Here is a 21,636-nt window from a genome sequence, read left to right on the forward strand (position 1 = left end):
ACAGTATCATGCAGAAAAAGCTGCAACATAAGTAGATATCCCTTTTTCTACGATTGTTTCATGAACTATGATTCGTAAGTCTAACATATTGCTTAAATTGCGATAAGTAATTTTGCTTTGCATATTTCTGGCATTCACATTCTGGATACACAATTATTAGAAAGGCCGTCGTATTTTTCGTAATTTCGTAATGCAGGGATTTAGGCCATTAAAAACATTTAGGGCCTATCGTGCAAGGATCGTGCCCAACTGCTCATACAATCACCAAATTTATCTCGTATTTATCTTATCGCTTTATTGCCATAAGATATATTGATTGCATTTACCAACATTTCTTTGCTGGCGACCTGTTACAGTGACTCATCGCGATCTCAGTATTTCCATGATTTTTTTTTAATATTCTGACGTAGGAGGTATGCGTCATATCTTTAAGTTCTTGAAGTCCTGAACTGATTTATGTTGTTATTATTATTTTATTATTTGAAATATTGTGTTAAAATTAAAAACGTTCTTTCTTTAACAAATGTATCTGAAAGTGTTGTGCCCCTGTACATAAAAAAAGGACATCCTATTTGTCAAAAGCGTTCTTCTGCTTATGAAGTACGCATACACCAGTATTAATGACGTCTCATGCTGCTAGTATGCTATTTGTGTTAGGGAGCGGAAACGGGTTCTGTTATTTCCTGTTAGCTAATTGCCTCACCTACAAAAACTACTTAGTAAATCGTAGTAAATGAACTGAAGAATTCGTATAATTTTTCCCGTTTCTTTCTTTGAAATGATTTCCTCTGTAAAATAAAAGCAACATTATTAATTTTTTATCACATTATATCTCAACATGCAAACTCACTTTCCCTTCGTCTCCGGAAGTCTCGTTTTCAGCTCTTTAGCCGCTCTTGCCTTTGTCCACCGCTGTAGGGCATTTCCGTTTTATTATATTAGTCAGCATTCGGTCAACATCGGGTCCATATGTAGGTCCTTTTACTTCACCTGCGCAAGTCCTGCTTCACTGCTATCTCCCACCCTATCTGTAAATAAATACCTAAAATATTTAAATGTGTTACAGCGGGAAACTTGTTTTCCTGTTCTTTACCATTAAGCGTAGAGGCAATTATTTACAGTGTGTTTTTAGAAACATTCGGTGGGAGGAGACAAACTAAAACGCCTTATCAAATTTCCTGCAGTCCGTCGTTGGTTCATAAACTGTTCACTGGTTTCTAGATCTGCAGTTCAGTTAGCATCTATTCTAAGTTCAAGTTGTGACGAAGTCATCAGTTAGTTGCAGCTGTTCAAATATATACTCCGGTGCTTTGCCGGATTATAGATTTCGATATTAGCTGGAATATCCTTTTAACCATATCATTTCACTGGTAAATGATTTTAATTAATTGTCGTTAATTGTCAGTTTGTTCATAACTTTGCGTAACTACTGTGTGATTGAAATCCAATTCCATTTCAAACGAGAACATAAGATAAGGTGGTTTGTATACTGAAATTCGAAGTAGTAATACTGTAGCCTACTTCCAAAGAATAACAGCAGGATGTCAGTATTTACTTTGGCTTTGCATTAGTTAAGTGGAACGTTTCGTTTTCAGACTCGATAACTGGAACGAAAACCGTTGACTTTCTTCTGAGTTTATACCCCCTAGGAACTGCATTTTGTTTCTAAGCTATCATGTAATCAGAGGGGTTCAGTAAAGATAAGGGACACTTTCCGCCAACATGTCCCTATGAGTGTGTGTAACACGTCGTTGATGGGGTCATGTTTCGAGTGCCTGTCGTCGTGGTAACGTTAGTGGTCAAACATACTACACGATAAAGAGCATTTAGGATCAGTTGTACTTGCACCTCTAGAGCGAAGGTAACGTTGTATTTGATGTCGATGAAAATTCGGTTATCTGATGGCCATGGTGCAAGGTGAATAAAAAATGTGTAGTGTTTAAATTGTATGTAAATTTCCTTGACTGGATCACGACAATTTCCCAAACTTTTTTTTCCTCGTTGCGCTCTTTCCGTGTCTGATGACGGTAAGAATATTTATTTTGTCTCCCTTTGCAATAAAGAGCTTTATTGCTAGTGATTTGAAAAAAAAAATACGTTTCAGAAACGTGAGAGCCCAATGACTAGTTTTACAATTTAAAACACTAGTTTTGTCAGCTAATATAGGCCTAAATATGCTAAAATAGCAAAAAAATCAATCATAAATAAAGATCTCAAGATGAATTCTTTTGAAGAAAATAGTGACAGTCCAAATTTAATTCTTGAAAATTTGCCATTTGTTTTTTTTTTACTTGCTTATTATCATATCAACGCTTTGTCGTGTATTTTTTTATTAATAACTCGAAATTTTAATTAGTTTAACTTTCTGTTCGCTGCAACTGTTCTATTACCCAATAAATTTTAGATGTCGTTTAATCTAAAGATGTTTTTAATCTTAGAGTAAAGTGCTTTTTTAAGAAGTACGAACATACAATGAATCAGCATTTTTTTGCAGTGCTCCTTAGACCTTAGTGTAGGATATTGGGCACTTAATATTTTGTAAACGCTATTTTGGTTTGTAATATTTAATTGTTCTTATGTGATTGAAGTCCCTGAACTCTTGTATGAGAAAAAGTTACATTAAAACAAGTTAAACATGGGAAAATTTCAAATTATTGATTAAAACCGACATTCCAGTCCCTTCCCTTTCCTGTCTAACTCTGCACAGTACATAATAACTCAATTTTGAAAAAGTAACAAATTTGAAAACTATCGGTGGGTGTGTGCGACCAAAAAGCAAGAAGCGAAAACCCAAGTTCAAAGGACAACTCGACTGTAAAAATCTAACTTTCATCTAGCACTAGAAACTAAAAAAAATAACTCTGTAGGAGTGATGGATAAATCCGAATAAAAGATAATTTTATCTGTCCCCGTAAACTAGAAAGAAAAAAAGAGGCATCTTTCTTCGCGGGGTTGTTTCTTTTAAAAATTTAAAAATTAATTCATGATTACTTTTGTTGACAGAACCTAGATGGCAATCTAGATCAAGAGCCTAGGGCAAAAGGAAGGCAGGGTCAAATATTTGAAGGAAGAGAAATGTTGAAACGGAATCAGGGCACAGAACCATTGCAGAACAGGTCAAGAGCGCGAAAACGGAGGGTTGTGATGAGTTTTTGTCTGGTTAACTGGCGTTTATAACTGTGTTAAATGTCATATGATCTTAGTGTGCCATTGCGGTGTGATGTTCTCGTGTCTCGAGTGAATAAAAATGTAGACGAAAGGATTTTGTGAATTAGTGCTGTCCACTTGCAACAGAGACTTCTGAAGGTTGTTTTGTTTTCAACGTATTCAATGCCTTTTTGTCTAATACAATTCAACGACTGGAAAAACAAAATGTACTTACATCTTTTCATTTTTCCTAGGAAGAAAAGTGAATCGCAAAAACTCTCGGGGATACATTGACTTAAAAACTTAATTCGATCAATCAAAGTCCGATTACTCAATCTACGTCAACACAACACAAATTACATAGCACCTCTCACACATTTTGTTTGCACAAGTGAGCTTGAAAGAGACTCTACTCAAAATTTGTTACTTTAAATTGAATTATCACTAATTAAACACGGATGTCGCCAACACTATGGATTATCACTTCTGGTCCGTCAGTCGTTTGCCATTAGACGGAGTTACTGTTATTTTTACATTTACTTGTCCAATCACACAATTGTCTCAATTATTTGATGCACCACCGCCATCGTTATGTCACACTCTTACGTCGATTTCACCTGCCTAGTCGCAGCCGTAGCCGTTTTTGTTTTCTGGATCGGATACTGGTTCGTCCATGCTCTAGCAATTGCTTATGGGTAACGTATATTTTAATTCATTTCTAGATAACTGAAATAAATGCATAATGTTTTCCATCCATAAAAGTATTATTGATCATTTCAGAAAATGGAAGTTGCATCACAAGAGCTGCAAGCTACCAATGGAAACACCATATCCGGCCGTTTCTATCCTGAAGCCGCTCACTGGAGTTGATGTTAATTTGTTTAGTAATCTCGAAACGTTTTTTACAATGGAGTATCCGGTGGTAGGTTTTCGATTGCCAAAAGATGGATTCGACAAAAATTTAATATAGAATTTGTTTTCTTATTTTTCCTTTCCAGTACGAATTACTTTTTTGTATCAGTGACGAAAGCGACCCGTCATTGATGTTGGTCAAAAAGTTAATAGAGAAATACCCCAAAGTAGACGCCCGAATTTTTGTTGGTTAGTAACTTTCTAAGAACCTTTCTATTTAAAAATGTTAATTTTTGAAATTCCAGGTGGCGAAAAAGTAGGCATCAATCCCAAAATAAACAATATTCAGCTTGGTTATGCTTCTGCCAAATACGAATTATTTATGATCTCAGATGCTGGTGTTCGTAGTAAGTATTTTTTTGTTTTTGTGAAATTTTAAAACGTATGCTTAACCTACGATGTTTCTTAGTGAAAGAAGACACGCTTCTTGATATGGTACAACATTTGAAAGAAGATGTTGGATTAATTCACCAAATGCCATTCGTATGTGACCGCGACGGGTTCCCAGCCGTCTTAGAGAAAGTAAGTTGTTTTATTTCCAATTAAATTATTTATGCATCGTCTACTATGGTGATTTGTGGAACTCACTTTTTTTATATTCACAATCTATTAGATTTATTTTGGAACAGCCCATGCTCGAATCTATTTGGCAGCTGATTTCGCAGGAGTTAATTGTGCTACGGGTATGTCGGCTTTGATGCGAAAGAAGCTGATTGACGACGCCGGTGGTCTTAAAGCATTTGGATGCTATTTGGCCGAAGACTTCTTTCTGGCCAAGGCTATTAAAGACCGTGGCTGGAAAATTGGCATTTGCAGCCAACCTGCGTGGCAGAATCCCGGCGTCTGCCACATACCCACTTTCCAGAAACGAATCATTCGTTGGGCAAAACTGAGAATTGCAATGGTTCCCAGCACAATTGTCTTTGAACCGCTTTCAGAGTGCATGTGAGGATTAGTAGCTACAATATTAAATGTCTGTTAATTTATTACCCAATCCAATGATTTATTTTTCAGGATGCTTGGTATCTTAGCTGCATGGTCCATTTATTGGCTGTTTGAATGTGATCCACTTGCAGTCTATTTATTGCACGTTCTTTTTTGGTTTTTGCTAGATTGGATTCTTCTTTCTATTGTACAAGTAAATACTGACGCTTTCTTTTACTTTGAATAATCGATAAATTTTTATTATTTTTTGTTTTTACAGAATGGGCCGCTACCCTTCAGCAAGTTTGAATTTGTGCTAGGATGGTTTCTGCGAGAGCTGAGCGCACCTTTTCTGTTCCTCAATGCTCTGCTTCGACCAGCCATCCGCTGGAAAGCAGGAGTTTACCGCCTCAAGTGGGGAGGAGTTGTTGAGGAGATAAACCCTACTGTGAAACAGTGACAAGTTTTCCGTATGACTTATGCGATTTATATCGCGAGCGATAACAAACAGGGAACAATGAAAATCTTGTTTTTCAGTGTATTGATCAGTTTGATCACAAAGATAGTCGTACAGAAAGTTATGCGTCATCATTTTGCATTGATATCAGAGTTGTGACAATGAGTCAGAGTTATGACTCTTCGTGACCAAATAGCGTACATGCAGTTTGTAAAAGATAAAGAGAGTATCAATTTTAAACGTGAGTCATCAATTACATGAAATATATGTCTATATATTGTTGGGGATTTTCATTTTTATTTATTTTGTTATACTTCTATTTGTTCCGTTAAAGTTTGACTACGATTTATTAGGTCCCGGAGACCTTCGGGTGTTCGGGAGCTACTTTTTTATTTTGCTATTCCTTTTCCTCAAAGCCTATGTAAGATTCAATTTTTTATTCTTTTATATGGCGAATTTTAAACTGAACTAATGTTTGCTTATCGGATTAATCAAATAGCTATAGATTTGTTACGGCAAAAACTCAAAATTTTGGAAAAAGTTTATTTAAGGTTTGGTAGTAAAAATTTTTTATTTTTTCAAGTGCATGCCCATAGGGATCACATCATTTGCCTAGCCGGCATAGCCCGTACCCTGACCTTCACTCCGCGATATTGGTCCCCCACCTTATTAAGGAGAAACTGTCGTCGTCCTCGTCACCATTACTCTGTCGTAACGTACGGCACCAAAATTTCGGGATCTCATATCGAAACTAAAGTGATTATACGTAGCTGTTCCCGCTTCCAACTCCCAGCAAGAAATTTGACGAATTTTCAAAGCTGATTAAAAATGAAAAACTAGCCTAGTAACTTGTTTGTTCAAATCCAAATCCAAAATCGTGCTGGGCCTGGGCGATTGATTAATATGTAACGATTGTAAAAGAGATGAAAGAATTTTTACTAATAAAAAAATTACATATTTTTTCTTCCAATTATTTTGTGCTGTAAAGGGAAGGAAAGGAAGAACCATGGAAGAACGAGAGCAGGAGCCGCTAGATTTTAGGCGATTTTAGGGTTTAACAATTCATCTTTATTGAAAACCGGCAACTACTAGAGAATGTATACACATTTTTTGCAGTATTTTCTGAGTGTTTCGAGTTTCTGATCCGTTTTTTCTTGGTCTTGTAAAAATGAGATCTCAGAGTAGAAAACAACCTGCTCATGAAAATCATAGCAGCAAAAATGAAATTGCAAATTCTCAACAGGGCGAAGATTCTGAAGCAGCTGTCAAACTGCCACAGAAAAAGAATCCCGTGTTTAGCGATGGATTACCAATGAACGTTAGTGTGGAACAACTAAAAGCTATTCTCATCCAGCCAGCCCAAAATGTTGGAGATAGAGCAGTGTTACTTGATGCTAGAGATAGACTTGTACGTTTGATTAAAGATGCCAAGGATAAAAATATTAGTACCAAACGAGTCACCACTCTTAGTGGTACTTGTTTGGATATGTGCCCAGAGAAGGAAAGATATTCAAGAGCAGAGAAACATAGGCTTGCTCTTTATGAAATGCTGGTTTCTCCTGAAAAAATGGTATTGTGTTGTGTACTCATCAAAATTGTATGATTATTTACATACATGTTAAATCATTATTGACAGGAGTATGATGTGGATCACCGATTGGCCGTAAAAGAATACTCCAGAAGCTCAGCAGATCAAGCAGAACCATTGGCTCATGAATTAAGGCCACTTCCAGTTTTACAAATGACAATGGATTACCTTATTGCAAAAATTGTTGATCGATGCAACAAACCAGGTGAAAATCTTGGTGATTGGTTTAACTTTTTATGGGATAGAATGAGGGGAATTCGAAAGGTAAAATAATTACATAATTATCACTCTGAATTGAAACATATGGGGTTTTTAATAATTTTATTCCTTTTCTATTTCTAGGACATAACTCAGCAAAGCTTATGCGAAAAAGGATCCGTCGATTTGGTTGAAAAGTGTGCTCGGTTTCACATCCATTGCACATCGCGTTTGTGTGAATTGGATATGCAAGACTTTGATCAGAAAATCAACGATGAAAATCTTACCAAATGCTTACAAACACTCAAACATATGTATTACGATCTTTCCGTAAAAAACATATATTGTCCAAATGAGGCCGAATTTAGAAGTTATGACGTCCTCCTGCACTTAAACGACGGTGAAATTTTAAGGTATATTAACTGAAGAAAAAGCAAGCCGTTTTTTTTTTTTTAACTTTTTCTTAAACTTTTTTTTAATATTATTGTAGAGAAGTACTACAGTTACGATCTGAGATCCGTGATTCGTACGAAGTTCGATCGGCCCTCGAATTTGTAAATACGTTAAACAGCCGTAATTACGTTCGCTTTTTCAAGTTGGCCAGATCTAACCGAGATTATTTACAATGCTGTCTACTTCAACGCTACTTTAATCAAATGCGTAACCAGGCTTTTCAAATAATGGTACAGGCCTATGGGCCACCAAAAAAAGGCCAGGTATATTTACTTTGCTTATATCTCATGCATCTTTTTTGAAAGTTACTACTGTAATTCTAATTTCCATTGTTTCGATATTGTCCTGTAGATGAAGCTGTTCAGTCTAATAAATCTTCTTGGTTATGAAGATGAAGAGGAAGCAGCGATTTGGTGCGATTACCATGGGTTACCCCTCGATCCTCAAAAAAAGACCGTAAAATTTGATCGTTCCAGCTTTATTGAACTTCCTGAAAAATTCCCTCCTATGCGGCGTTCTTCTCTCATTGAAAACAAGCGAACATCTTCTGTCAGCAACTGCATTGCCAAAAGCGGGGTACCTGAAGATCCTACCTTACATCATACTCCGCTGAACAGCTTCGACTGCAACGGTGTATTACTTCCAGAGGCATGGTTAACGGAAGATCAAGTTGAACTTGTTAAAGCGTCGCAGGTTCCAGCCGTCTCATCAACCATCACTGCACCCACGTATACTTCCGTTCCACAAAACATGGTTGAAACTATGTCTGTTCGAGTTCGGAATGAATTAATAATTGCGACAGTAAACGAGATCCTTGAAGAAATTGTTCAGAAAATAGTCGTTGAACAAATTAAAGTTAAAACTACTCATCGAATCTTCAGACAACTACTTGAGGAGTTTACGAGGTATTCCTGCTTCCGTTCAGCGGCCTTTTTCCCAGTTTCGTTTGATCTTACATTATCCAATTCATTAGAGATTTTTGCACGGAGCTGGCGAGTGAAGTTATGTCAGAGATTAAGACTGCAAAGTACCAGTTACAACACAAACTAGACCTGGAGCGTAAAGTTCGAGTTTTTTCAAGCAAGGTAACTTATTTTTACTATTTTTAATAAATTTTATTTTCTGTCTATTATTTTTATAAAGATTTTTGGCGATATTTTGGATTCCGTTATTTGCGAACAAGTGAAATACATTGGCGTTGAAGAAATTCAATCCGCGACTCGCTTACGTGTTAACATCATGAAAGAAAAGCATGCCCGTCGAATGCTCGATGCGTTAGTAAATGAAATTATTACGGTCGAAAGCCGTGCAGTTGCCTCGGTTGTAGCGTCTGAAGCCATTGAAACAAGGTAAAAAAAAATATATATTATGTTTTATTAACTGAAAATATTTTTCTATGTTATTTCGTTTGTTTAGGGAAATAATGGTTTCACGAGTTTCAGAACTAGTTAAACAACTTAGAGTTCGTCGTTGGATTAGAAAATGGCGAAGATTTACGGCTTTGCAAATCCGTCGAAGAAAAGAAAAGCAAACATTTCCAGCTTGCCCTTCTCGTTTAGTATTTGATCAACAAATAGCTTCTTTGAAATCAAAAGGCGAGTCGCCGGGTGTGTCTTTAAAGCGCAAATCTCTTGTCGAACAAACCGTCTCTGTCAAACGCTGTAATTCTCTCTCTGGTAAGTGTTGCTACATATCATTATTGATCGCATTTCTGTTTTCAAATCTGTTTTTCTATTTTTAGACCTTCAATTTAATTTAAACAAGATTAACTCGTCATTAGAAGAAAAAATATTCGATTTATTTTTGCTTCTTGAGAAATTGCCTTGGAATTCTTTGGAAAGAAACCGCTCCTGGAAACTTGTTATTATGTCTATTGGGGATGAAAAAGTCGGAGATATTTTCCGTAAGTGGTTGGGCTTCTCCACAACAAAACGGACTAAAAACGGGGTAAGCCATTAAAATCGGTGCTATTATGTCATTTACTTAAAAAATTTACACATCTCTTTAGTGGGTGTATACTGAAACGAAAACCAATCAAAATCCTATCACGCTTTGCGTCCGTTTTGTGAATGGTTGTGACCAAATATTGGAATTTTTGCGAGGTGCAAACGCTTTTCTGGTGGTCTATGATCCTCTTTCAGAAGTGGAAAACACCTTAAAAAATCTGGCTCAGTTGGTTTTGCTGCACTCGAAGTATTTTCCGCTGTCCGTGGCTTCGATCGCGTCAAAAGATCATTCTCAAAAGATGGATCACGTGGTTCAAATTTTAAAGCCATGCTGTCACAAGAAACTAAGTTTTGATAAACCTGGTTTCGATAAATATTATGTTGTGAGTATTCAAACTTTTCCTCCAATGATAAGTAAACTATTATTTAATTTTCCCGCTTAGCTTACAGAACTTTTCTCGACCCTTTTTGAAGTCGGCCAAACCACCGTCATCCCGCCTTCTACTCGCTTAAGCACTACCACAGTTTGGGATCTGGCAAATAATTTTATTACTCACAAAGTCCTCCCGACAATTTACCGTGATATGCAACTGCGGTTGGAGTACAACCTTCCTCATCAGGTACAAGATTGTTTGTATTGAATTAATCTGAAACTTCGAATTGTCTTAACTTTTTCTTTTTCAGTCGTTATCTCACCTGCTTGATTTTAATAATCATGCCATCCAGAGCTTTCTTGAAAACATTGTGTTAGATTCTGAGCTCAGTCAAGTTCGTTGGCCGGCCTCAGAATTTGTTTGCATACCCCACCTTACTTTTCCTCCTACCAATTGGAACTCAAAATCATATCAAAACGAACTAAAACAGGTATGCGTTCTTACTTGTTGGTTGCATTCACATGTGAATCATCTAGTTTAATCTAAATACTCATTGCAGTCGCTTGAAAGATACTTGGTTCTCCCATTCTGGCATCCTAATGAGGACAGTTTTTTATCAGTGTGCGTTTCATTGCGCAACTATTGCGTCGATCTTTCTGTAGAAACAGATGTGACAGCGTTACTCTCGAGGTAAATCAAATGTGGTGTTGATTGCTTGACATAAATGATTTATTTATTTTTATTGCATTTTAGGGTTGATTCCATCTTGTTTCAGACTAAACAACGTTTTGAGAAAAATCATTCTAATCAAAATCTTCTCCAGAGTCACATCATACCTTGGACTGATATTTATCAAGTAGTTTTAGCAACATTAGACGGATTTTATTACTTCCACAATAATCTGTTTTTCTTCCAGGCCTGTATCGATTATCGGTTGCAAGCATTTGTCAATGAAGGGTCGAACAAATTAATGGGCTATTTTCCTCAAGCATTTGACGAAATCCAGTCCGATCTGTCTTGGGTAAAGGCTAGAAGTTTTTTGGAACCCACAGGTTAGACAAAATCTATTATTACAACACTATACCATACTTACATGAGCATGTTTTATTCGTCGACAGATCAACTATGTACGGAATTGAACGCTCAGCCATCAGATCGCGGAAAAATTTCGATATCCGCCAATCAACAACCCAAATCCCTTGATTTACCAGACAGTATTGCAACACTTTGTAGCGCCATCGCTGATTCTTCAAGACAAAGTCATGAAGAAAACAAACTTTTTGAAGCAATCCTCTTGCGTGTCCTTACTCCTGAAAAGAAATCACTCAAACGTTCACCGGCCAAGCAATCTTCCACAACGCCTGTTAGTATGGAGGATCACTTCGATTTGCTGGAAAGAAGACTGCAGCAATCTCGCTGTGAGAGCCAACAGTTTGAATCCTATTTAAAACGAGCGTTGGATGATGCTTGAAGACTTACGTGTAGCGCTACTATTGCCATTATCAAAATGTTTGTGAAGTGGTAAATATAAATAATTTTTTTAACGAAGTAAGTACTCTGTAGTTTGAATACATTTTGTATTGAAATATTTTTTGCGCTCCTTGAGCAAAATTCTTTTTTTATTTGTTGTTGTTGTTATTAGTTGCTTCATAGTTTAAACTTGCGCATTCGACTGCTGACTCTTGTATGTATATTGTCTTGTATAACCGAGAAGTATAGTTAGAGGGAGGCAAGGGGACCAGCCAAGCTAAGAGTTAATTGAATTACTGGAAGGTGTGCTTAAAGGCAGCGAAACTATCCCCCCCCCCCCTCCTTCACCCCACTCTAGGGTTTCACCGTTACTCCCTGATACGTCGTATCGTTACATTTGCGCTCCGTTTCAATTGAAAGTTGGGTCGAACGCAATCTGTTCGCCAGTCTGTCCGGCTTATGCATACTGTATGAGGCACAGTAGTTAATCACAGGCGTAAATGAAAACGATGTGGACTATAGAATGGTTCCAGATCGTTCTTCTCATCTTTGTCGCCCTTTTTGCTGAAAACCAAGCCGAGTAAGTTTTTACACTTTTGTCTTGTAGAGTCGAACAGCTGAATGTGTTCTGTGTTAGAACAATCGATACAAGTGCAACTGTAATGCTAATCTTGAGCGGTACGACACCGTACGTATGCACGGTAGTACTACTGTAAAATATCAAATTTAGTGTACAACATTGGAATATAAGAACAATGTGAGATTGAAATATTTAGTTATGATGCTTGTAGAATCTCATCTAATTATGGTTGTCGCTGATCGTTAAACAATCAGTTTGCACCAAGTTTACCAGCCAACAACTTCATTTTCGATGGGGCTGCAGTCAGTCACGTTCACAGTTCACAGTTAAAATTTCTTTAATAGGGATGAAACAAGCTTGGTATTAACCGATATCTTGCCAAAGGATACTAAAACCTACGACAAAAATCGACCTCCAAAGTATTCCGGACAGCCAACAGTCGTAATATTTTCTATTTCGCGTTCTTGATCGATAAACCTATCTTTTCTTTTAAAATTGTTACCAAGGTTTATTTCCACGTAACAGTTCTGTCACTCGACACCATCAATGAAGAATCAATGGTACAAGTTCCTGCAAAATTATTTTTATGCTAGTATAAATTTGATACTTTTTTCTTTGCAATGTGATGTTATAGACATATGTAGCGGACATATTTCTGGCACAAAGTTGGAGAGATCATCGTCTACGTTTACCCGAAAATATGACGTCTGAATATCGGTAAGAGGGAAAACCCTAAAAAGTTGTTTTCTTTTCTTTTTAAACTAATAGTGTAAGGTCCCCATACAATCCATACATATATTGAACCTAATAACTTACGAATTTTATTACGTCATTGGTATAGCTTCTCTTCTTTAGAATAACTGGTACCTTCTTCAGATTTAATTAAGTGCTGAGAAGTGAATTCCAACTGTAATAACAATTTGATATAATTTTTTTTATTTCAATAGAATTCTCGATGTCGGTTGGCTACAAAATATATGGCGGCCTGATGTCTTTTTCAAAAATGCCAAACAAGTCACATTTCACGAAATGAGTGTACCTAATCACTATCTGTGGCTTTATCACGACAAAACACTTATCTACATGGCCAAGTAAGTCGGCGGGGATTCCCTTCGCTTATATCATAATTCATCAACACTGTTTCCTTCAGACATATATGTCTTAAGATCCCTAAATGAATTAATGAGCTTTATAGTTCAGAGAACCTATACTAGCCCAATTGAATTAAATGAATTCATCCCTCATGATTGCATGTTTACAAGGTTGACGCTGGTTTTGTCCTGTGCCATGAAATTCGAATCTTATCCGCATGACACACAAATCTGTTCGATGCAAATCGAAAGCCGTAAGCTATTTTTTTTTCTAGCCAATTTGTTTTTGTTAATTACAATAAGTCACTGTGCACTTCATTTACATTTTATTTCATTAGTTTCTCACACGACGTTTGATTTGGTGTTCAAGTGGAATCTGACTGATCCTCTAGTAACGAATCCTGATATCGAATTGCCTCAATTAGACATTGCCAAAAATTTCACGGAAGATTGTACGTTGGAATATTCAACGGGTGAGTCATTTCTTCTTCGGAACTTATTGAAGCGTTTTTTGTTACAATTATTGACCATTCTTATTATTCATTCTAAAGGTAATTTCACCTGCCTGGCCGTGGTATTTAACCTTCGACGTCGATTAGGCTATCATTTATTTCATACGTACATCCCATCGGGACTGATTGTCGTTATGTCTTGGATTTCATTCTGGATCAAACCTGAAGCAATTCCTGCCAGGGTTACCTTAGGAGTGACATCGCTACTTACACTAGGTATATTCCTTCTTTAGCTTCAATTTTTTTTCACGGGTTTTATTATTGCTCTCTATATATTCTATCTGTACACGTAATCCACAGCTACACAAAGTACGCAGTCACAAAGGTCACTGCCTCCCGTGTCTTACGTCAAAGCTATAGACGTATGGATGTCGTCATGCACTCTTTTCGTATTTATGTCTCTCATGCAATTCGCCGTAATATTTTTCTAAATGTTCACTAAAAAAAAGGGTACAACTCAATCTATTCTTTTTTTTTAATAATCAACAAATAAATGGCACAGGTTTGCAATCACTTCATGGGAACCGGAACTCCCGCAAAACCAAAAGTGCTATCAGACGAAGAACTTCATAATAGTGGTCTTGATTCGGTGAGAATTTTTTTTTTCTTTTTTTTTTTTTTTTGTTGCTGGAGACTATACATTTGAAAAAAATATTATGTAACGTTTCCAATGCCATTGCTTGTTTTCCAGCCGGGTCATACCAATGGGCTACTACGCTTTCGGGCGAAATCCCCCAATGCAGCAGAGCGGAGAACGACTCCCAAATATGTCACTTCTTGTTATGGTCGCGAGGTATGTTGCTATGTTATCTAATATTTGTTTCAGCATCCGCAAATGTAGTCTTTATAATTTACGCAGGTTGCGCTCTCCATAGACAAATGGTCGCGATTCACTTTTCCATTCGCATACTTGGTCTTTAATATTTTCTATTGGACCACTTTTCTAGAAGATGTCAATGTCATCAACTTGTGAAAAAAAAACTTTCCAAAGAATTTCGAAGCATTTCAGTCATTTCTGTAGCCCTCTTCTTTGTACATTTTCTCACGTGACAATCAATTCCTAATAATTTTTTGGCTGTTTTTTTTTTTCCTTGTCCGTTTTCAAATAATAAGACCAATCATAAGACCAATTGAGACACTTGACTAATTTCATCTGTCTGCGTGATTTTCATCTCAATGTTTCATCATTCAGAATCAGACATCATTGGTATGGTGGCAAAAAAAAATGCAACACTTATTAATTCAAATAACTGAATTCACAGTCAAGATTTTGAATGTAAAGTATACGAAATTTCAACACTATATACACATCATAAATTTAATTTATAACAATTTTTTTACCAACAAGAAATTTACGCTTATGAATTGTTAAATGCTAGGCTCTTAAAGTAGAAAAAATCGATACAAATATGTGTGTGTGTGCTCGCAAGTTGGTAAAAAAATACTAGTGAATTCTTCATTTCCTGTGTTACTGCTAATTACTAAGCTTATTGTGAGTTATTCCAATCAACGCAAAGCATTCATTTGATAGTTAATTTCTTCATAAGAATCTATCTTGGTCAAAACTTAATAAGACCACGGTATTTGGCGTAATGTTTTTTTTTTGTTTTTTTAAAGATTTGTTTAAGGCTGATTTACAAATCGATTTTTCTACGCGACATTTAATGCCGCGTATATTTGAGACCTTTACTTCTTAAGCACCTTTTTAAACCAAAGAGTTCTTTGACCTTATCCCTCTGCAGTCTGCAGAAGGGCAAACCGTAAAATCTAGCTTTTCTTTTTGTAGTTCTTTAATTTCCCTTCGAAACAACTCGAAGAATTTTCCATATCCTTTCTCTCCACACCATTTTCATGTATTTCTCTGATGTGGTTCTACATCCGAATTGCGGATTGGATGAAAAAAGACAGTAATTTTTCGGAATAAAATTGACGTGACGTTCACTTTTCATTTGATGTAACGTGAAAAAAACGAAATAAAATTAAGTGTGGTACTACATTTTCTGTAAGTTAGAAATCAGCTAAACATGATTCATTCAATTCACGCGAATGACATATATTAGAATTGCCATATTTTTAATTTCGTCGTCCGTAACGGAATCAATACCTACAGATTACTTCACCAAAGTTTAAGTTCGGTTAGTTCTAGGCATTAGGCTGGGCGGCGGCACTGTTCAAGAGCGGTTTCTAATTCATTTTATAGAGGTAAAGGTACATCATATATCACCCCTTCCGGCAGTTCTGACGTTGATAATGCTATATTCTTATTCCGAATGGAATCAATACAAGAAGGTCTCCGGTCTCCCTCTACCTGCGATGCCTCAGCGCTCTTGGCCAGTTGAAAAGAATAAGGAAAAAAGAAAAGAGAAATTGATCCCTATCTTAACGTCTTCGGAAAGGGGGCACTGGGCAGCTCTGTTGTGTCGCTTTCCCTTCGACTTACATCCAGGATAGGCAAAACAAGGAAACAGTTCTGTAATTTGATTATGGGCACCGACTGTACCTCTTGCAGTGAACTCAGAGCCATGCAGAAGCGGTAGGTAGACACCTTCACTAGCTGGGCTTCCTCATCGCGACGTCGTGTAGCGAAAATCTTCTGCAGTCGTGTAAGCCGTGCGCTAGAGGCTAGATGGGATTCGTTCGCTTTGCTTTTGTTAACAGCTAGCACAGATCATGTGGATAATTCACGCAGCTCTGCTAGTTCTCACTGTTTTCGTCCTAGGCGGTGGACATGAGTGAGTCATTTTTCGCCACTTTTATACAGTTTATAGTGATATTTTCCAGGATATGATTTGTGAAATAGAGAAAAAGAATAACATGTTTTGAAATTTGTAAATCTGTATCGAAACATATCGCAACCAGTGGGCGTCAGATCCATTCATTTCATTCAACATAATTTGTTTTCACCAAATGTTAGATGAAAATTGATATTCAATAAGTCTCTGTAACGATTCTACTAAAAAAATTTACTATTACTGTTATTGTTATTACTTATTAGTGATAGCAATACCCTATTTGTAGTTGTGCCTTGTGCAACTGATGGAACTAATTTCTTGGATTACACAACTAGCTACATTATGGCTGCACAGACACAGTATTTTGTACGCCACTCTTCAATACTTCAACGTCATATTTCACAATATAAGGAATCAGTATACAGCATATTTGTCCATCTTTGCCTACCACGACATTTGACATTTTCACTCTAAAATGTTTGCGCTTTAATATATGTTGTGCATTTTCTAAATGAGCGACTATATCTTTCAAACGCATTGTTACTTCAATCGAAGTAGTCAATAAAGAGCGACAGCAAAGAAACATTTAAAAATCCAACTTCTTTTATAAAAGTAGTAGTAGCCCAGCTGTACAAAGTGACTTTCTTCGCCGTTCGACATGTTTAGCAAATTAAGTTTAAAGAAATTATTGCAAAATAATAAGAGAAAGTAAGAGAGACAATGAAAGTTCGTACCTTGTATTTACGTATATAGTGTCTTTTGTTCTTCTCCTTCCTAATCCTCTTTTCTCAAATCTCACTGTATATATTTTTTTTGTTTTGTTTTTATTTCTTCATTTTCATGTCAGAGTGCCTGCAATGTCTCTTCTAACGAGAAAAGGTAAACGTTGGCCGGAATTACCCAAAAACCACCAACGGTTCTCATCGACGAGCCCATTCCAGCAGCCATTACACAGTGTGCCAGCAGCTAGAGAACCCGAATTAGCGCTGGATTTATTTTCCGTCACGGGTATTGAGAGAAAGGGGCGTACGGTCAACCCAGATGTCTTAAAACGAAATGAATTCAGAGCTGGTCATTTACCGGCAGAAGAAAACGAACATCATCGCATTCGCCACAATCGGCGCAAAACTGGTCGGCGGCACGCTTCCGTCGAGAACAAACAATTGACATTCGAGGCCGAAACGGACGACGGCCACGACCTGTCGAGTAACAACATGCATGAACTCGACAGCTTGACTTCAACACCTCAGCCAGCCAACGGTGATGATGATGAAACGGAAAACGAAATAACGGAGGAGACAACGCCGCCAGACCCAACCTCCAATCGTCCACCAATTCTTCCACGGAGATGCTCGGGAAAGAACAACGATTCCAGCTGTACGTCCGAGCGCAATAATCGTTTCCCGTCGTCGGTCTTGATGATCGAAGCTCATTACAATCAGACGGTGCGAGACTTTTTGCAGATCTGCACACCGGTGGAGCGGGTGGAAATCGAGAGCGTCGATGACGTCCAACTGCTTCTCAACGCTCTCTATGAGCAGATGACGGTCAAGGACAAAGCAAGCGGCAAGTCGGCTTTTCTTCTACTCATAATGCTTAAATATCTCATCTATTAGAATCTTATTCTATTAGATGAGTCATTCTATTAGATATGCGGCAATCCACCGTGTTAGATGGTGTTAGATATGTGGCAATATGTGTTAGATGGGTCAAATCTCTGTACAATGTACACATATGTTAAATAGTTGTTGTAATCCAATATATAGGGATTGCGGCAGCTATATAGCGGTAGCGGGTAGCTATATCTATACCAATGTCAATTGCTATATATTGCTACAACCAACACATCTACCAGGCCTAACGGCCTACCGGCCTAATACCTAGTCTCTAATACAGAATTCTCTATTACAGCCAGTCTCGTCTTGCTTTTCAATTTGGAGCACTACGCCAATTGGACCAAAGAACGGGTCATCGATGTTTTGCAGTCCTCGGTCAATGCCCTTCACAACGGCTTCAACGACATGACGATTTACAGCAAATTCCATCAAGATGGGGCCGATTCCAACGACACCCATCTCACGCTAACCTACGACGTCAAGTATTGGCTCTCTGAATTGTGCAACCAACGTCTGACTCCGTGTGCCGACTTCGCCTCCATCATTCTCGAGTCCGTCTTACAAATGAACGACATTGAAAATGAAGGCGTCACCAATCACTTGGCGTCAGGAGAAATGGATTCGTTAGAAGATGCGTCGTCGCAAGCCAATGCGTAAGTATTGATCGGCTGGGTTATTTTCTAGCTAGATTTAATGCAATTAAACTAATCAGTTCTGTTTCTGTATAATGCTTCATTTTGCTGACTTGCAGGTGGTGCCAGCAACTTGGACTGGGTCCAGGCTCCCGAATCGTCGATGTGAGAGCATTGCCTCTCAAATCTGCGGGTGGCTATCATAGGTTAGTCAACTCAAATAAAATAATTAAGTTTTTTTTTTTAATTAACTAAATTTCTTAATGTGATTTGGATATTTTATTAACAATACAGGGAAGAATCAAGCTTGGTACTTGGAGATATTCTGCCGAGAAATTCCAAGTCATATGATAAAAACAGAGCGCCGAAATTTTTTGGACAACCAACCATAGTACTTTGCAATTACATTTAACTTTAATAGAAATCTAATCCTTGTTTTTATAGGTGTACTTTCACGTAACCGTCTTATCCATTGATACCATTAATGAGGAATCCATGGTGGGGCACCGACATTTAACAAAAATTATTATGGAAACAATTAAATAATTAATCAACTAATCAATTATTTCTTTCTACTCTGCTGATATATCCTCCAACAGACGTACGTAGCAGACATTTTCCTTGCACAGAGCTGGAGAGATCACCGTCTGCGGTTACCAGAAGATATGACAGAAGAGTACCGGTAACGGGAAATCCCCCTAACTCGATTATTTAGTGCTATAGCCAATACATAGGGCTCGTTTCTTGTACGGTAGCTTCAAAAATAAGTTCTACAGTACAAGGCACTGCTATATCGTTATCTTTAAGAACTACCAGAGCCTCATCAATAACGAAAACGTGTTGTATTTTTTCTAGAATTCTTGATGTCGGTTGGTTGCAAGACATTTGGCGGCCGGATTGCTTTTTCAAAAACGCCAAGAAAGTAACATTTCACGAGATGAGTGTTCCTAATCACTATCTCTGGTTGTATCACGATAAGACCCTAATTTACATGGCCAAGTAATGACCTACTTTCTATCCAGTTTTAATAAATCAATGAAAAAGAAATTTGAAATGAAGTTAAATTCAAACACCAAAATTTGTAAACAAACCATATCGAATTCTATAATTTTTTAAAAATTATAACTTAGGTTGACTTTGGTATTGTCCTGTGCAATGAAATTTGAAAATTATCCGCATGACACGCAAGTTTGTTCCATGCAAATTGAAAGCTGTAAGAGGATTTTTTTTAAACTTCCAGTTTAATTGTAATCTGTTTCATAAATAACGCAACCTTCTTTTGCAAGTGTCCCACACCACACATGATCTGGTATTTAAATGGAACTTTACCGACCCCCTGGTAACCAATCCCGATATTGAGCTGCCGCAATTGGATATCGCAAAAAATTCCACAGAAGACTGCACGCTAGAATACTCGACCGGTAATCATAATCAAAGATTTTTTTAAACATTCAACAAATTGAAATCTAGGCTAGTACGACACATGTTATAATTTTCCGCTATAAAGTAAAACGTGTTATAATTTCCAATTAAAAAATAAATTTATTTTTTATATTTATCATTAGCCATTATTAATGAACTATTTTACTCAAAGGTAATTTCACCTGCCTGGCCGTGGTATTCAACCTTCGCCGCCGATTAGGCTACCACTTGTTTCATACTTACATTCCGTCAGGATTAATTGTAGTTATGTCTTGGATTTCCTTCTGGATCAAACCCGAAGCTATTCCTGCCAGAGCTACATTGGGTGTAACTTCCCTCCTTACTTTGTGTAAGATATTGGAATGCTTTTATATTGATGTTTAGAATGAATGCACATTTCATTCGACAGCGGCACAAGATTTCGCTGAATAACTGATTTTTTTTTTCAAACAGCGACACAAAGTACGCAGTCCCAGAGATCTCTTCCGCCTGTTTCCTACGTCAAAGCGATTGACGTTTGGATGTCTTCTTGCACTGTTTTCGTCTTTATGTCTCTAATGGAATTTGCAGTCGTTAACAGTTTTATGGGACCGGGTAATACGATTTTTTTACATTGTTCTCTGCTCTACTTGCCAATTTAATCCCTCTTCGTTACAGTTGCAACCAAGCCGATGAAGGGCTATTCTGAAGAAGACTTAACGATCCATCGAGTACGTAAACTTTTTTGTTTTTCTCCCAGCTCTATTTTAGCTTATTTAAGCTTATTCACAACTTGAATTACTGCTATCCTTTGTTTTCCATAATGAAAAATTTCCAATGTTTTAAATTTGTTGCTGGTTTGTTTTGTTTTTTAAATTTGTTCAACAACTATTTTTTAACGATTATACCATCTCCACTCCAACAATTGGATTACGTTGCATTTGATTTCCTCACTTGAATTTAACTTGTGACTTTTTTTTTATCCGTTCGGACACAAAGCCTTCCGGTTACAATGGCACTTCTTCATCCCTTCGCTTGAGAGGAAAAGCCTCTAGCCCTGCCCGTGGACCGCCGCCACCGCCGCCAGGCCCTCAATATGTTACCTTCTGTAACGGTCGCGAAGTGGCCTTGTTTATTGATCAATGGTCGCGTCTCTTTTTTCCTCTCGCCTTCATCATTCTCAACATTGTCTACTGGACTACTTTTTTGCACTGAAAAATAATCTTTGTTGTTTCCTACTGCTGTTATGTGTGCAACCCACTGTACGCGCTGTCGATCGACAGTAGCCTAGTACACCATTGTGTTCCTCTGCTGTGCAGTGTAGACTAAATTCTGAAGAAGACCGACAACAATTTGTGAAATACACAATTTAAAAAACTGTTTTCATCAAAAGCGTTTAGGCCGCGCATTTAGACATTTGCACATGTTTTTATTATTCAACAATCGAAAATCATTTTAGATAGCATAATTCCAAATCATTTCTTTTTACATGTCTGACTAAAAAACGGCCAAATAAAATTCTCTTAATGCCATCAGTTACATCCTTGTTTGTTATATCACCTTACTCTGAGGAGATTTGTTCACATTTTGCCATTTTATTTTC

General features: G+C 37.3%; 4 protein-coding genes across 12 annotated transcripts; all 4 read left to right on the forward strand.

The window, feature by feature from the left end:
• The first annotated feature begins 972 nt into the window (after positions 1 to 972).
• On the forward strand, positions 973 to 5,722 carry LOC124205083 (ceramide glucosyltransferase-B-like). Of its 8 annotated transcripts, XM_046602407.1 has the most exons (11): positions 1,220 to 1,370; positions 3,004 to 3,306; positions 3,402 to 3,538; positions 3,646 to 3,842; positions 3,928 to 4,069; positions 4,146 to 4,248; positions 4,305 to 4,406; positions 4,469 to 4,581; positions 4,673 to 5,004; positions 5,074 to 5,197; positions 5,264 to 5,722. In XM_046602407.1, the coding sequence occupies exons 4-11, from the start codon at positions 3,739 to 3,741 to the stop codon at positions 5,441 to 5,443; spliced, it is 1,200 nt and encodes a 399-aa protein (XP_046458363.1). In that variant the 5' UTR covers positions 1,220 to 1,370; positions 3,004 to 3,306; positions 3,402 to 3,538; positions 3,646 to 3,738; the 3' UTR covers positions 5,444 to 5,722. The 8 variants fall into 8 exon arrangements, with proteins under 8 accessions (XP_046458358.1, XP_046458366.1, XP_046458363.1 ...); XM_046602403.1 differs by having other exon boundaries at positions 3,402 to 3,842; XM_046602408.1 differs by lacking the exon at positions 1,220 to 1,370 and adding an exon at positions 1,423 to 1,861 and having other exon boundaries at positions 3,402 to 3,842.
• Positions 5,723 to 6,442: 720 nt separating this feature from the next.
• On the forward strand, positions 6,443 to 11,589 carry LOC124205079 (germinal-center associated nuclear protein-like). Its single transcript, XM_046602395.1, has 16 exons — positions 6,443 to 7,010; positions 7,077 to 7,292; positions 7,371 to 7,639; positions 7,717 to 7,942; positions 8,031 to 8,584; positions 8,653 to 8,764; positions 8,823 to 9,028; positions 9,096 to 9,355; positions 9,421 to 9,626; positions 9,688 to 10,008; positions 10,069 to 10,245; positions 10,310 to 10,489; positions 10,559 to 10,689; positions 10,753 to 10,855; positions 10,916 to 11,051; positions 11,118 to 11,589. Exons 1-16 carry the CDS (start codon positions 6,609 to 6,611, stop codon positions 11,468 to 11,470), a joined length of 3,852 nt encoding a protein of 1,283 aa, XP_046458351.1. The 5' UTR covers positions 6,443 to 6,608; the 3' UTR covers positions 11,471 to 11,589.
• A 118-nt stretch (positions 11,590 to 11,707) lies between these two features.
• Positions 11,708 to 15,130, forward strand: LOC124205082 (glycine receptor subunit alpha-2-like). 2 transcript variants are annotated; one of them, XM_046602401.1, is made up of 12 exons: positions 11,708 to 12,049; positions 12,394 to 12,490; positions 12,556 to 12,609; positions 12,684 to 12,766; positions 12,997 to 13,140; positions 13,312 to 13,394; positions 13,479 to 13,613; positions 13,692 to 13,868; positions 13,953 to 14,068; positions 14,155 to 14,241; positions 14,344 to 14,445; positions 14,512 to 15,130. In XM_046602401.1, the coding sequence occupies exons 1-12, from the start codon at positions 11,970 to 11,972 to the stop codon at positions 14,623 to 14,625; spliced, it is 1,272 nt and encodes a 423-aa protein (XP_046458357.1). In that variant the 5' UTR covers positions 11,708 to 11,969; the 3' UTR covers positions 14,626 to 15,130. The 2 variants fall into 2 exon arrangements, with proteins under 2 accessions (XP_046458357.1, XP_046458356.1); XM_046602400.1 differs by having other exon boundaries at positions 13,312 to 13,613.
• A 1,110-nt stretch (positions 15,131 to 16,240) lies between these two features.
• LOC124205080 (gamma-aminobutyric acid receptor subunit gamma-3-like) lies at positions 16,241 to 21,413 on the forward strand. Its single transcript, XM_046602396.1, has 14 exons — positions 16,241 to 16,384; positions 17,232 to 17,950; positions 18,296 to 18,653; positions 18,752 to 18,838; positions 18,927 to 19,023; positions 19,077 to 19,130; positions 19,232 to 19,314; positions 19,488 to 19,631; positions 19,763 to 19,845; positions 19,919 to 20,053; positions 20,227 to 20,403; positions 20,508 to 20,648; positions 20,712 to 20,764; positions 21,033 to 21,413. The coding sequence occupies exons 1-14, from the start codon at positions 16,323 to 16,325 to the stop codon at positions 21,246 to 21,248; spliced, it is 2,409 nt and encodes an 802-aa protein (XP_046458352.1). The 5' UTR covers positions 16,241 to 16,322; the 3' UTR covers positions 21,249 to 21,413.
• The last annotated feature ends 223 nt before the right edge of the window (positions 21,414 to 21,636 follow it).

Source organism: Daphnia pulex, chromosome 10, assembly GCF_021134715.1.
Source record: "Daphnia pulex isolate KAP4 chromosome 10, ASM2113471v1".
In the NCBI taxonomy this organism is placed as follows: domain Eukaryota; kingdom Metazoa; phylum Arthropoda; class Branchiopoda; order Diplostraca; family Daphniidae; genus Daphnia; species Daphnia pulex.